Consider the following 12,803-nt stretch of genomic DNA (forward strand, 5'->3'; position numbering starts at 1 on the left):
ATCGGAACACTCATTGCGAAAAAATGAATGGGAACCTTGCGAAATTGTCAACTTCAATTGTATATTTCAGGCACCTGATCAAATCTGCATCCATCTTACACTGCCGTTCTCACGATACAACACAATCTACAATCGCTCACCACACTCCTATAGTCCCTGTCACACTCTGGCTTCTTCTCAGGCCCACTACGAGGTCTTCTTGGGCGCGACGAACACGCGCCGCCGTCGCACGCGGCGCTGGTCCGTCTCCAGCGACTGCACGTGCTCGTGCACCTCGGCGTAGATCTCGCGCTGGTCCTCGACGGGCACGGAGCGCCGGTACTCGCGCATCAGGTCGTACTTGTGCCACGGCTCAGACACCTTCTTGGCGCGCTCATAGAAGTCCTCGCGCAGCTCTGGCACGATGAGGCCCTTCATACCGGCGCGCTCCCAGCGCCAGGTCCAGGGCCGCGGCCGCAGCGGCACCTGCCGGAAGGGGAAAACGTCACACAACGGAGCAGGATAGGGTAACAACGCTGACCGGCTGGAATGAAACATCGACTCGGCGCAAACGATTCGTCGGCCTAAACCAGACTGCACTGGCAGGGCACAACTCAGCAGACACTTAATTAAATTGGTTGAAACGCGATACGCCGCTGCTGATCAGTGGATGAGCTGTGTGATGTAACGAATAGGTAAGTAGTTAGTATTGGTATCGTATTTTTAGGCATTGTAGGGTCTTTGGCCTTTGATCCAGACGCCCCCTGCGCTGTGACTCGCTCACCTTGACGGGATTGACGGGCACTTCTCCGGAGTCGGCGGCGTGCTCGGGCTCCATATCGAAGGCGAACGTGCTGTACTCGAGCGGACAGTCGCGCAGGTAGCGCAGATCCTCGTCCAGCCGCTTCTCCAGCCGCAGAACCTCGATCTTCTGCAGCGTCGGGTTGTACAATGGGTAGCAGATCTCCACTCCTGCCGTCGAGGGAGGGGAGGGCGTCAGGGCTCCAGCCATGCAGAAAAAAAGACGACGGGGGCCCAATAATAAATGCATGCATGCAGCATGTCTCGAATCGTCCGGGGATCAAATGATTACGAGCGAGCGAGCGCAGCGAGCGAAGCGAAGTCTTTTCAATATAACGGAAAAATCTCAGTATGAGCGGCCCGGCCCGGCCCGGCCCGGCCTGTAACGCTTTTGAGAGGCTTATATCTCAGCAACCGCTGGACTGATTGGCCTGCGGTCTTTTTTGCTGGGTAGCCCCATCCCTTCTACCCCGTAATTGACTTCTTTTGATACATCTCAGTGACCGTCGTGGCACGTGCCACGTGAAAAGTCAAGGGTGTTCAAGCAGTTTTGCAAAAGTAATGATTTTGAGAGGCCCATATCTCAGCAGCGGCTTGAGCGATTGTCTTGCGGTAATTTTTATAGGGTAGCTGCATCCCTTCTACCAAAGGTCGGATACTCTTGATCTATGTGAGTGACCCCCACTGCACGTGCAAAATACAAAAAGAAGAGGTGCCAAATTTGTTCCCATTTCAGTAACTCGGTAATTACTGGGGCGATTTCGCTGAAACTTGGCATACAGGTAGGCACCCACCAGGCAATGCATTCCCATGTGTTGCGGTTAGGGTGCTACTGCCTACTGCACGTGCGCACGTGCAGGGGGCGCTTCCAGATCTCGAGAACGGCTGGGCCGATTGCGCTCAAATTTGGTACACGGTTGGGGACCGGTTAGTAGGGTGCCGTGCAAAAGTCAGTTTGGACCCCGTTTGCACGTGCGCACGTGCAGAATGCCGCTTCCAGATCTCAGGAACGGCTGGGCCGATTGCGTTCAAATTTGGCACACCGCTAGCGACCGGTTAGAAGGGTGCTTTGCACAAGCCCGTTGGAAGTACCCTATCGCCCTTCCGCACGTGCAGGGCTCACTATCTCGCTCGCTCGTTCTTCGCCCAAAAGGCGTTTTACTGGTATTTTATACTGAAGTTTCATATAATCTGTAATGTGAGAAGGGGTTACCGCATCAGCGTATCACTTCAGGATGATACATTCTATTACTTTCGTCCCAGCGGGGGCCGATACAGGGATCGGTCGGGGGGGGGGGGCGCTCAGCTCACCCTGCTGGTCGATGGCGTTCCTCAGCGTCATGGTAGCGCGCAGGCCGTGGTCCTCACGCAGGATGCAGATGCCGACGAAGCGGCTCGTCTTGCCGGGCGCCTGCGGGTCCGACACTGTCACCGCCAGGACACTGCCTGTCCGAGGGTCAGAGCGGATCGTCAGGTCAGAGGTCACGGACAAGTCAGAATTGTTCCGCGAAAGACAGCCGGAGCCCGTTGTTAACAAGAAAAGGCAGACCAACGATTGCGAAAGGCTTCCCACCGGCTCTCCAACAGCCCAACACGGTCATTTATCGTTCAAGAAAGTAAAAACTTGGGTGATAAAGAAACACTGTGATGATAGACATCGTATGGTCATTCGCAACGCACGATACTCAGAGGACAATGCGCGGCGATCGTGAGCCCAACGTACCGACGTAAAACTCGGGGATCTCGATGCGTGTCCGACGGCGCAGCATGTCGGCGCGCTCCAGGCGCTCGGCCAGCCGGTGGCGCAGCCGCAGGTCAGGGTTCGGCAGAAACTCGGGGTAAACAAACCTGGGGAGCAGAATACACTCACAGAAGGGCGTCGGGTCTAACGCATCCACTGTACTCGCAGCTCCTTCACAGCTACATAAGACATTGATGCTACAGCCTACAGGGTCTGGCATGGAGTAATAAAAAACTTGAAAAATGCTTATCAAAGTTGGGCACATTTATCATCTTCCTGCAGCAAAAAAATATTTATAGCTTTTATACTTCTGGTAAGGTAGGGTAGGTATATAGACACAACAAAGGACACAATGCTTATATCTCTTTGTACCTATACTCTGGTAGAGAGGAGGTGCGCTGGTCCTGCTTGGACTCGGGCGCAGCAGTGGCCTGATCACTGGTCTGTGCTGCTGCTGGTGCTGCTGGTGATGCCGCTCCATCCAGGGCAGAGGAGGCCAGCAGGCGAACAGAAGCTGGAAGTAGGGCCACAAATACACCACTTACTCATCATTTGAACCATACAGTTAAAGCAATAAGCTCTGACAAATTCTGAATGACATTGTCATTCTTAATAGCTTTTCTTTATACTGTTCATTTTCCTAGACAAACAGTTGAAAAAATAAAGCATTTCAAGCATTTGCAAGCATAATGGATATCTAAAAATAAAGCATTTGATATTGATTCAGTCAAATAAGGCCATTACAAACTGCAAGAGAACCTCAGCCAAAGGAATGAATGGAATGAATGGGGCTGACGCAGCCAACATTTAATTAACTGCCACATCTAAGCCCATCTCAGAAGAAAGTTGGGCTACAAAGCTACACTAATGAACATCTTAAGTTAGGTTGAGGCATAGCCATGAGTGGGTTTACGATTACACATGTGTCTTTGAAGACACATTGACATGCCAATGCAGCAGGAATTTGCAATTCTCTTCCATGATGATAGCATTATATTACAATGATGTAAATTGTGATCGCATGCAAATCAGGCACCCAGGATGCTGTTTCCTAATCAGCGCTAAATATCCCTAGACAAATATTTCAGAAAAACAGCAAGGTAGGTATATACTTACTATTGCTGCAAAATGCACTGCATGCCCTGCTTACGCGTGGCAGCCACAACGATGCCATTACGCGAAACTTTGATTTATTTCATCAAGCAGTAAATAGGGGTAAACGATACAGATGATTCAGGCTTTATTTGTAGTTATTTTAATGTAATTAAATGCAAATCAATTCAACCCAAATTGAACTCCAGCACGTCCAGCACCCAGCAAAACTTTGGCATGCCTGATAGTAGCAGGTGCGGTATAAATGTCGCAAACAACTTTGCTGTTCACTCAAAGTGGGTGGCTCGCTTTTGTCACCAAGCTTACATGATTTCTTAAGATTTTCAATAAATTGATGGTTCTATTACTTTGAGTTTCTATTTCTTAACATTTTATAAAAAATAAATACTGTGTTTGAAAGCTATTATTTTCGGTGATATGCATGTGATATGCAACAGCATTTGCTAATACTGCAAGCGTAGAGTTGTACGAACAGAGGTATAGCTTACGAATGCTCGTCCTCGCCGTTCGGCGGTAACAGACGGCAACGCCCCAGCGCTCAAATAGGAGGTGAATTTATTGTTTTAGGCGTTGATATCCCTCGTTTTATAGAAAATACTTCCCACAATTTCAATTCGCATCGATAGTTAATCAGCAAGTGTGAGTAGTGATCTGTAACAAATGCGGTCTTGATGTTGGATTTCATTTTGAGCTTGAGCTTGATCTTATCAGGGTTAAACACCTGTGAATTCGGAAGATTATTCACGAATTGTTTCACAGTTTATGCATCACCACTTTCATTTTTATGCTTGTCAAATTATAAATATGCATTGTAGGTTTTGGTAAAAGTGTAGATGAAGTACAGCGAAGATAAAAAAGCAATCTAACCTGACGCGCCTTACCTACTAACATTCATATAACTTTCAACCTACCAACTTACAGCTTTCCAGCCTGAAATCTACAACCTACAACCTACCAAGCTACAAGTCCTACAACCTTAACCCTCGCCGGACCTATTGGTTTTCGGTATATGTCAAGTTTAGGTCCTAACTACAATTGTGACGCTGTTGATACAAATATGAAACAGCAAAAATTTTAGGTTTTAGGTTAGGTTAGGTTGTAGGTTTGTAGGTTTTAGGTTGTAGGTAGGTAGGTTTGTAGGTTAGGTTAGGTTAGGGTAGGTTTGTAGGTTGTAGGTTGGTAGGTTATCACTGGCGGATCCAGGGGGGGCCACGGGGGCCATGGCCCCCCCCAAAAGCCTGAGAGGGGGGGCCAACATAGCTTTTGGCCCCCCCCCCCAAAATACTTGAATGAAACATCATATGGTGTTAGGTGACCCATGAATATTTTCTCACTGGCGCACATGTTTTCGGGTAAAAAGAAGTGAATACCACATAGATCGAAAATATTTACATACCGTAGCCCTTAGCAAAACGATTTATCTTTCCCACCTTCCAACATAGTATGTATATATTCGCATCGCAATACCTCTGAAAAATCCTTTAATTTGGAAGCCGTCATGGGATCTGGAAGCATGATTTGTTTCAAAGTGGTTATAGGTAAGTAGGTAAGGTTAGGTCAGGTTTGATTATGTTTTTTCCTTTTATTTGCGAGACATATGAGTATCATTTTTGGATTCAGGATGTCAAATAATGTGAAAATATGAAAAATTTATCAATGAAATCTTCTTAGGACTTAAACTTGACATTTACCCGGTTTTCTACATACGCGCCGGCTGAGGGGGGCGGGTACGACCCCCCTCGCCGTTTCGCCCGTGGTGGAGCTAGCGCGTCGCGGAAAAAACGAGCGTGTGCGCCGTTACGAGACGCAGAGATTGGCACCCGATTTTAAGGTCCTAGGTCAACCGGTGACCTCTGAGGTCAGGTCAAGTGCCCCAAGGTACGGTTCAGTTTTTGGTGAATAACTTCGCAAAAAACGGCCGCAGAGCGCCGATTTTGGCAGCATCGTGATCGTCTCGCTCAGGCGCGTCGAATGATATACTTTTTGTCCGGGTCAGGTCAACTTGGGGTGTTGACCTCAGGTCAAGGTCAGGTCAGCACCCCCCAGGTCACGAAGTTGGTCAAAAGAGGTCATGTCGCATATCATTCGATTCGGCAGGTCTTCCTGAGTCCATTGGTGGCTTTCCCGACTCGCTAGCTCAATTTGATCAAGAGTTATTGACGAAAAACTAATATGACCTTGATGACGTCATAAATGACGTCACGCAAGGTCAACATTGCAAAAGTGACGCATCTAACCTTGCAAGGAGTGCATCAAATCACGATTCTGTATGCTTGAGATAGTTGGAGATCGTTCCCGGCGCCAGAATAGCAGTTTTCATTTTTCCCCATTGACTTAAAATGGTGAGGTCATGAAAATGACCTGACCTCATATGACCTTTAGGAAAAATCAGAGATATACAAGTTGTGGGACTCATAATGGATACTAGATCCTGCAAGTTTCATTTCCCTGTGACATCTCCTCTGGCAGTGAGGGCGTTGCGAAGTTGCGACATCTGAAGACCGTGCAGAGGTTCACTTATGACGTCATAGGTCAGTGACCTGACCTGACCCAAAAATGCGGTTGGTGTCAAAAGATCCGGCTTGGATCAAAGGTCAGGTATGCCAAGCTTCAGCTCTCTATCGCCAGCGTGTTCGGAGCTATCGCGAAAAAACCCTATGGGGGGGGGGGCACCCGCCCCCCCCCCTCGGCCGGCGAGGGTTAAGACCTACCATTCATACTTCATCTACACATATGCCTAGGTTTCTGCTCTTGCAGGAAGATGTTAGTGCACTAGAAGAAGCAGATTCAGATTGAGATGCCACTGTTCAGCAAGGTAATTTTGAATAAGCATCTTGGCAATCAACATAGAACTGTGTTTTCCGAGTGTCACCCATTAGCTAATGAAATACTGTTTCTGGCAGATGTGTGCAGCCGCTGATCCGCTGGTGGCTGTGTGCCGCACACTGCGCTCACTCCAGTGTCCGCTGCTGGAGGATGCAGCAGAGCCATGGCTGCGGCAGGTGCTGCTGCAGCCCAGCGAGCACCGCACCTCCCTGCTGCACTGGTGCTGTCTGCAGATTGAGCCGGCTCTGGCCGGCCGACTCCCGGACCCGGCTGATGCAGCGGCCGTCCGCAGCGCGCTGGCCGGCCTCGGCTTCCTGCGCACGGCCGGCGGACCCGAGCTGAGCGAGCCGCAGACGGCCGGCGGCGCGGCCGCCTTCTGGTTGCCGCTGCTGAACGTGGCGGCCGTGCTGCGTGAGGAGCGCGAGCACCCAGTGACGGTGGCGCCGGCCGACGAGCAGGCGCTGCTCTCGGAGTTGTGCTGCGCCGAGCAGACCCAGGAGGCGCTGCGGTCCCAGCCGGACCTGATCGCCGCCGACATCCGACAGGACCTCAGCGCCGAGACGGAGCCGCCCGCCGACCGGACACAGCTGGCGCGCCAGGCGGCCGGCGCCGCCACCGAGCTCGACGAGCTGAACCAGCGTCTGTCGCGGCTGCAGGCGGACCGGCCGCGCGCCGACGACCGGCAGCTGGCGGCGCTGCGCGAGCTCTGCGACCGCACGTGCTGCCTGCTGCGGCAAACGCGGCTGCAGCTGGACGGCGTGCGGCCGCGGTTGGAGGCGGCCCCGGCGCCTCCGCCGCCGCACGGCCGGCTCGGTCAGCTTCTGGCCCAGTCGGAGGAGCTGTACCGACAGACGGAGCGCGTGGCGCAGCACGCCGCCGCCGTGGCCGATGCGCAGACGGCGGCCGTGAGCGCGGCACCGCCGCTGTCCGCCGGGGACAGCCACAAACTGGTGTCGGAGCTGAGCCGACTGACGGCCGCGCTGGCCATCTAGCCACCGAGTGTGGCCTGACGAGAGGTCCCGTCCGGCCTACTGAGAGGATCTGCCCGGCCGCCGCCGACCTGAACAGTGAGAGGTGCCTAACCATGCGGCCGGTCGGTCAGCGCTCACCCGGCCTGCCAGCTCCGGGGCCGAGCGATCGCCACCAAGCCACTGCCGCTAATATGCACCGTTTCGTAGCTCAACGGGTAATTTTGTGATGCTGATAAATGCTTGTCACATTAAATTGGTGGTGCTTGTAAACTTGCCTAACCTTGCCTTACGATATGCAAAGTAGTTGCGGTAGGAGCTTGCGTTTTAGGTATTTTCCATCAATAATGCTAACTTGTGGAGCAATAATGCATGGGACCATGATCTCAAAGTGAACCTGATCTGCCCATTGTTCTCTTGAGAAAGTTTTAACATTGTACCTATTCCGTATTCATATTTACAGCTTTGCTGTTTCCTTGTATATTTTCCATGTCATTTGCATTGCACGCTTATGTGCAAATCAGTAGTTTTACATATTCGTACAAGTCCTATCTTTCACAGAAGTCCGTTTTTGCGTTTATTAGCAGTACACAATTTACTGCTGGAAATTATGAATTCGTTTCTAGCCCGCTCACTTCCCATTTAGTTATGTCTCCATGCTGAGAAATGTTCCAGTTTGCAGATTTTGCTCACGAATACACTTAAGTATCTACTTCCTTTTCTTTTTGAGCGGTGACCGCTTCTTAACTACGATTAAGTTACTTTCTCAGATTTCAGTGAAATAAACAATTTCAGTGACGCTGTAGCGCCATCTTCGTCTTTTTTTTTGTAGGTCGCACGCCATCTAGGGTCAAACTGCGCTACTATTTTGAGCTCTTCAACCCGGGGCTTACGGGGGGATTTTTATTATTTTTCAGCTCCGTTTTATTACAATGTCTTGTGTTAATAATCATAGTGCTAAACCTTCTGAGCGCTTCGCTGCCTCCGCATATAACTTTTGCACTACATCGCAGACTTTTTTTGTACTGATCGAGTAGGGTATAATTTAATTATCCCTCAGTCTTCCGTCAAATGGCCAGCATCAGCATTCAGCGCAACCGTTCCAGCCACGTGGCTACGTTGTGACTCAAGCAGGTCTAGTTTTTGTCATAAATCGTTTTACGCCGAACATATTCCACTGGGAAGTGGGAACCCTCTACTCTTTAAAACCTGAGGCCCACCGCCTAGGTTGTACTAGCTGCCGCCTTGCGTGAAATATGTGCTAAAAATAGCTGTCAAAACGCTGTGACTGGTGACCTTCCAAGCCAGCCGTTGTGCTGCTAGGACACTGTCTGACCTCGTAGTGACCTCACGGGACAGTCCAGTGATCGACGGCTGTCTGCGTCCCCGGGTCGTCTGACCCAGAGAGGAGCAGAGCAGAGGCAGAGCGAGGCGCCGAAACCACCTGAGAGCTGGCCTGCACGCTGACGGCATCAGCGCAGTGGAGCAAAAACCGCCCGGCGCGGCCACCGACCCTAGGGCGGTGCGCCGGGTCTCGGCACGGGTCGGAATGTTGCTGGGGGAGACTGCGAACGGGCCGGGCAGTCAACTACCTACTCCCGCCCACAGCTGGAGGTGTATCCTTCCGCAAGTAACGGGAGCTGAATCGGTGTTGCATCCGCCTTCCTGGGCTTCCTCTCTTCCGCCCGCGGAATTAGCCAGGTGTCGACAGATGCGGCGTACGGTGACGGACGCGGCGCACCTCGACACTCTGCGGGCGACGAGCACATGTTTGTCGAGCTCGGCGGCGGGCCGGACGCGTTTTTACCAGCGGACCGGACATCTAATGGCTGCGAGCTGCGGTGGGAGGGGGCGGTAAAAAGTGGCGAATTAGCGCCATGGAGTGTCGCGGTGCCGCCGACAGCCTGCTGGGTGGGCGGACGGGCGACAGACTGCCACAAGTTGCCGATTGATTTTGTTGGAGCATGAGCCGCCAGTGGACGGTATGACCGGAGCCGTGAGAGCAGTGTTGCACAACTTGCTGTGACTGATGGTGTGTACACCGGCATCGTCGCAGATCGGATGACGGCGCGGGGGACAGCACATGTGCTTCCACCAGTCACCCGACATGCCCAAATATGCCTGAGGTGAGCTCAGCCTCGGCGACTGGCAGCTGCTACATCGATCCGATGTCTCCGTCTTAGTTCTTATTTACCCCTGGCTCCGTTCACCGTCGTCCGTCCCACCGACGGCAGCGAAAATTTGCCATCATGTTTGTGTAGCCCGGTAATTTGGTGATAGTGACGAGCAAATCTCTCATTGCCCTCGGTAGACAATATAGGTTGTAACTACATGCATGTTAAGGCCGACTTCAAACATCGTTAATTGTATCAGATAACGTGGGAGGTTTACCCAAGGTGAAGGAGAAGATAAGCTTGAAGAAATCCATTAACAATTAGCAGCTAATTGCTAATGCCGCCAAGCCTAAGACAAGATCAACTGAATTTAGCGTTCAAGGTCTGCATTCTGCCAAGTCACCGCCAGCGTCACCTTGCCCCTCCCCCTGCCCCCCCTCCCCTCCCCCGCTGACCTTCCAGCGACACGTGGCCCTGCGTCCTCGTTAGCCAGGATAGGTAATAGGTATCATAGACGGCCGTTTACCGTGCTGATCTGGCTGCCGATCACAAGTTTGGGCCGTTGCGAGGACTCGCCATTGTTGACATGGTGTATCTAATGACTGTCACACTGAAGGCTTTCTGACAGTACACTCTCTGCTTCGGCATCTGTCGGTCCGCTGTCTGTTTTCCGCTGTTTGCCACTCCACTGACTGCCAGCCTATATCTCCCGGGCTGCCTGCCGGCCTGTCTCCCCAGGCTGTCTGTCTGCCGGCCTGTCTGCAGAGCTGTCTCAGTTCGGCGCTGCCTGGTCGTGCCGTGCGCTCTCTGTCTCTTGTGTGCACAGCTCTGTGGTCAGATGCTGCAGGCTGTTTGATCTCCAACTGCAGTCAGCTGGAACGAACAGACCTCTCGGCGCCCGAGCCCTGTGAACGGGACAACTGACGGCTGGTATTTCTGGTGCAGTCGCACTTCGTGGCATTCCTCTTCTTAGACTTCAAGACGTGAATTATGGTGCCGGTAGATGACAGGAAGGAGTCTCTCCCTTTCTCCTCTCTCTCTCTCTCTCTCTCTCTCTCTCTCTCTCTCTCTCTCTCTCTCTCTCTCTCTCTCTCTCTCTCTCTCTCTCTTTCTCTCTTCCGCACACCTCCCCACCCCATTCAAAGCAGATACCACCCTGCGTATACGACCGAACTCGAGTGACCTTCCTGTCCCTGAACTCCCCGGCGCCGTTCGACAGCCACCCTCTGTGTGACCGGAGCGGCTAACGACTCGGTGACCTGTCACACCCCAGAGGTCACGCCGGTCGCTCCGGGCGGGCCGACACTCGGCGGACACACCCTCACTCTCAGCGGGGGTCGTCGCCGTGTCGCTCACAGCCATCGGTCATGGCTCGGTACATCTCCTTAAAAAGGTGACAGTCGAGCCGCATGGATCACCCGAGGTGTCACCCAGCCTTGGTCCCTGGATCTGGGAGAATCGTTTCGGTCTGCTCGGTTGATGTGTCGACAATGGAAGGAATGTGCCCCTTGGGGCGCGCGTGACGACTGTCGCAAGGTGTGGCAGTCGAAACTCGGAATCAGCAGCGCTCGTTTTTCGCAGTAAAAATGCACGGTCGGTGATATTTATCCCTTTTTTGAAAATATTCGCATTTGTAGCGTATTTATCAGAGTGCATGGGATAAACGATCCTACTATGAACGTCAAACCCCTTGAGACTCCACTTTTTTGCGATAATTTTTAAATGCGTCAACTTTCGTTGACAATATTCTGGCAATGTATGTTTCAGAACCTGCCGAAACTTTTATTACTAAGGTATTTTGACGCCAAACGATTATGGAAGGTACTTCTCATTCACTCGTAATGTTAAGGTCAATTCAGGCCCGGGCAGAGGCTTGCGCTCGGCCACACCACAGTGATGCAAATGGGGCTCACGAGTGGCCATAAATACGAAAAAGGCCCAAAATTCAAGTTCACTTAATCGAATAAATCGTAATATGGTCAGTCAGGCAAATGTTTGGGGTGTCTGAAAAAGTATGATTTTAATGTTTTTGTCAAAACCGGCCTCGTGTAGGATTGTCAGAAGTCGAGACATTTTCGATGTCGTAAAAATGACTGTCAGGTACTTGAAATTCAAGTGCCGCTAGCGTGCGTGCATGCCATGCAAACTGCAAAAATTATACATGAAAATGATCCCCGAAACCTGCTGCATCTAATGCCACGTCATAAAAAGCCGTATCTATTTTGGTTTGGCGGTGAGCTAACTATTTGTAATCATGTTGCAACCGCAGTTTTTTACCAAAAATATTTGCTTTCAATTCACCTACAGCACTTCACACAGTGTGTGCCCCTTAGTGCACCATATCATAGCATTCCCTAATCATTTCTGAGTCGCATCGTGAAAGAATTAAGGCGCTAGCACAGGGCTGACCGGCGCTACAGAAGTTTTCGTCCGGCACGGTCGGGTTCCGCGGCGCAGCGGGCGGCCCGGGCGGCCGCGCCGCCGCGCCGCCGCGCCGCCCGGACGCCGCGCGGCGGCACCCACCCGCCCACTGCGCGCCCACTGCGGCACCCGACCGCCCGGACAAAAACCTCTGTAGCGCCGGTCAGCCCTGTGCTAGCGCCTTAATTCTTTCACGATGCGACTCAGAAATGATTAGGGAAGGCTATGGTATGGTGGACTAACGGGCACACACTGTGTTAAGTGCTGTAGGTGAAACGAAAGCATTTTTTTTTCTTAGTAAAAAACTGCGATTGCAACATGATGATAAATAGTCAGATTGCCGCCAAAGCGAATGAGATACGGCTTTCTTTGACCCGACATTAGAAGCAGAAGGCTTTGGGGATCATTCTCATGCATAATTTTTTCAATTTGTACGAAATGAACGCAAACCAGCGGCGTTTGAACTTGCGAGTGTCTGACCGTCATTTTACGACCTAGAAAATGTCACGACTTCTGACGATTATACACGAGGCGGGAGGCCAGTTTTGACAAAAACATGAAAACCATGTGATTTCAGATGCCCCAAACATTTGTCTACTCGGCCATATCGCAATTAACTCAATTTGGTAAACTTGAATTTTCGGTATTTATGGCCACTCGTGAACCCCATTTGCATCACTGTGCACACTCGAGCCCCGCCACCAGCGCCATCTGCTCTAAATGCCATCTACCAGCGCCCGCTACCGCTACCAGTTACCGCCCACCATCAAGCCTGAATGGAGCGAGAGACGCGAGTGACCGGTCGCCGGGAAGGAGCGCCGGAGGGGTAGGGCGGAGCTT

General features: G+C 51.7%; 2 protein-coding genes across 4 annotated transcripts; one reads left to right on the forward strand and one right to left on the reverse strand.

The window, feature by feature from the left end:
* Positions 1-44: 44 nt before the first annotated feature.
* On the reverse strand, positions 45-4,174 carry LOC122380894 (39S ribosomal protein L19, mitochondrial-like). The gene is made up of 6 exons (XM_043364486.1): positions 3,638-4,174; positions 2,894-3,035; positions 2,504-2,628; positions 2,092-2,226; positions 764-951; positions 45-465 (listed from the first exon to the last, which is right to left on the reverse strand). The coding sequence occupies exons 1-6, from the start codon at positions 3,693-3,695 to the stop codon at positions 187-189; spliced, it is 927 nt and encodes a 308-aa protein (XP_043220421.1). The 5' UTR covers positions 3,696-4,174; the 3' UTR covers positions 45-186.
* LOC122380895 lies at positions 4,120-8,140 on the forward strand. 3 transcript variants are annotated; one of them, XM_043364490.1, is made up of 3 exons: positions 4,156-4,183; positions 6,104-6,165; positions 6,538-8,140. In XM_043364490.1, exon 3 carries the CDS (start codon positions 6,538-6,540, stop codon positions 7,450-7,452), a length of 915 nt encoding a protein of 304 aa, XP_043220425.1. In that variant the 5' UTR covers positions 4,156-4,183; positions 6,104-6,165; the 3' UTR covers positions 7,453-8,140. The 3 variants fall into 3 exon arrangements, with proteins under 3 accessions (XP_043220424.1, XP_043220425.1, XP_043220423.1); XM_043364489.1 differs by lacking the exon at positions 6,104-6,165 and having other exon boundaries at positions 4,120-4,183; XM_043364488.1 differs by lacking the exon at positions 6,104-6,165 and having other exon boundaries at positions 4,172-4,273.
* Positions 8,141-12,803: the final 4,663 nt, after the last annotated feature.

The sequence above is a fragment of the Amphibalanus amphitrite genome, unplaced genomic scaffold, assembly GCF_019059575.1.
Source record: "Amphibalanus amphitrite isolate SeventyFive unplaced genomic scaffold, NRLGWU_Aamphi_draft 000109F_arrow, whole genome shotgun sequence".
NCBI lineage: Eukaryota > Metazoa > Arthropoda > Thecostraca > Balanomorpha > Balanidae > Amphibalanus > Amphibalanus amphitrite.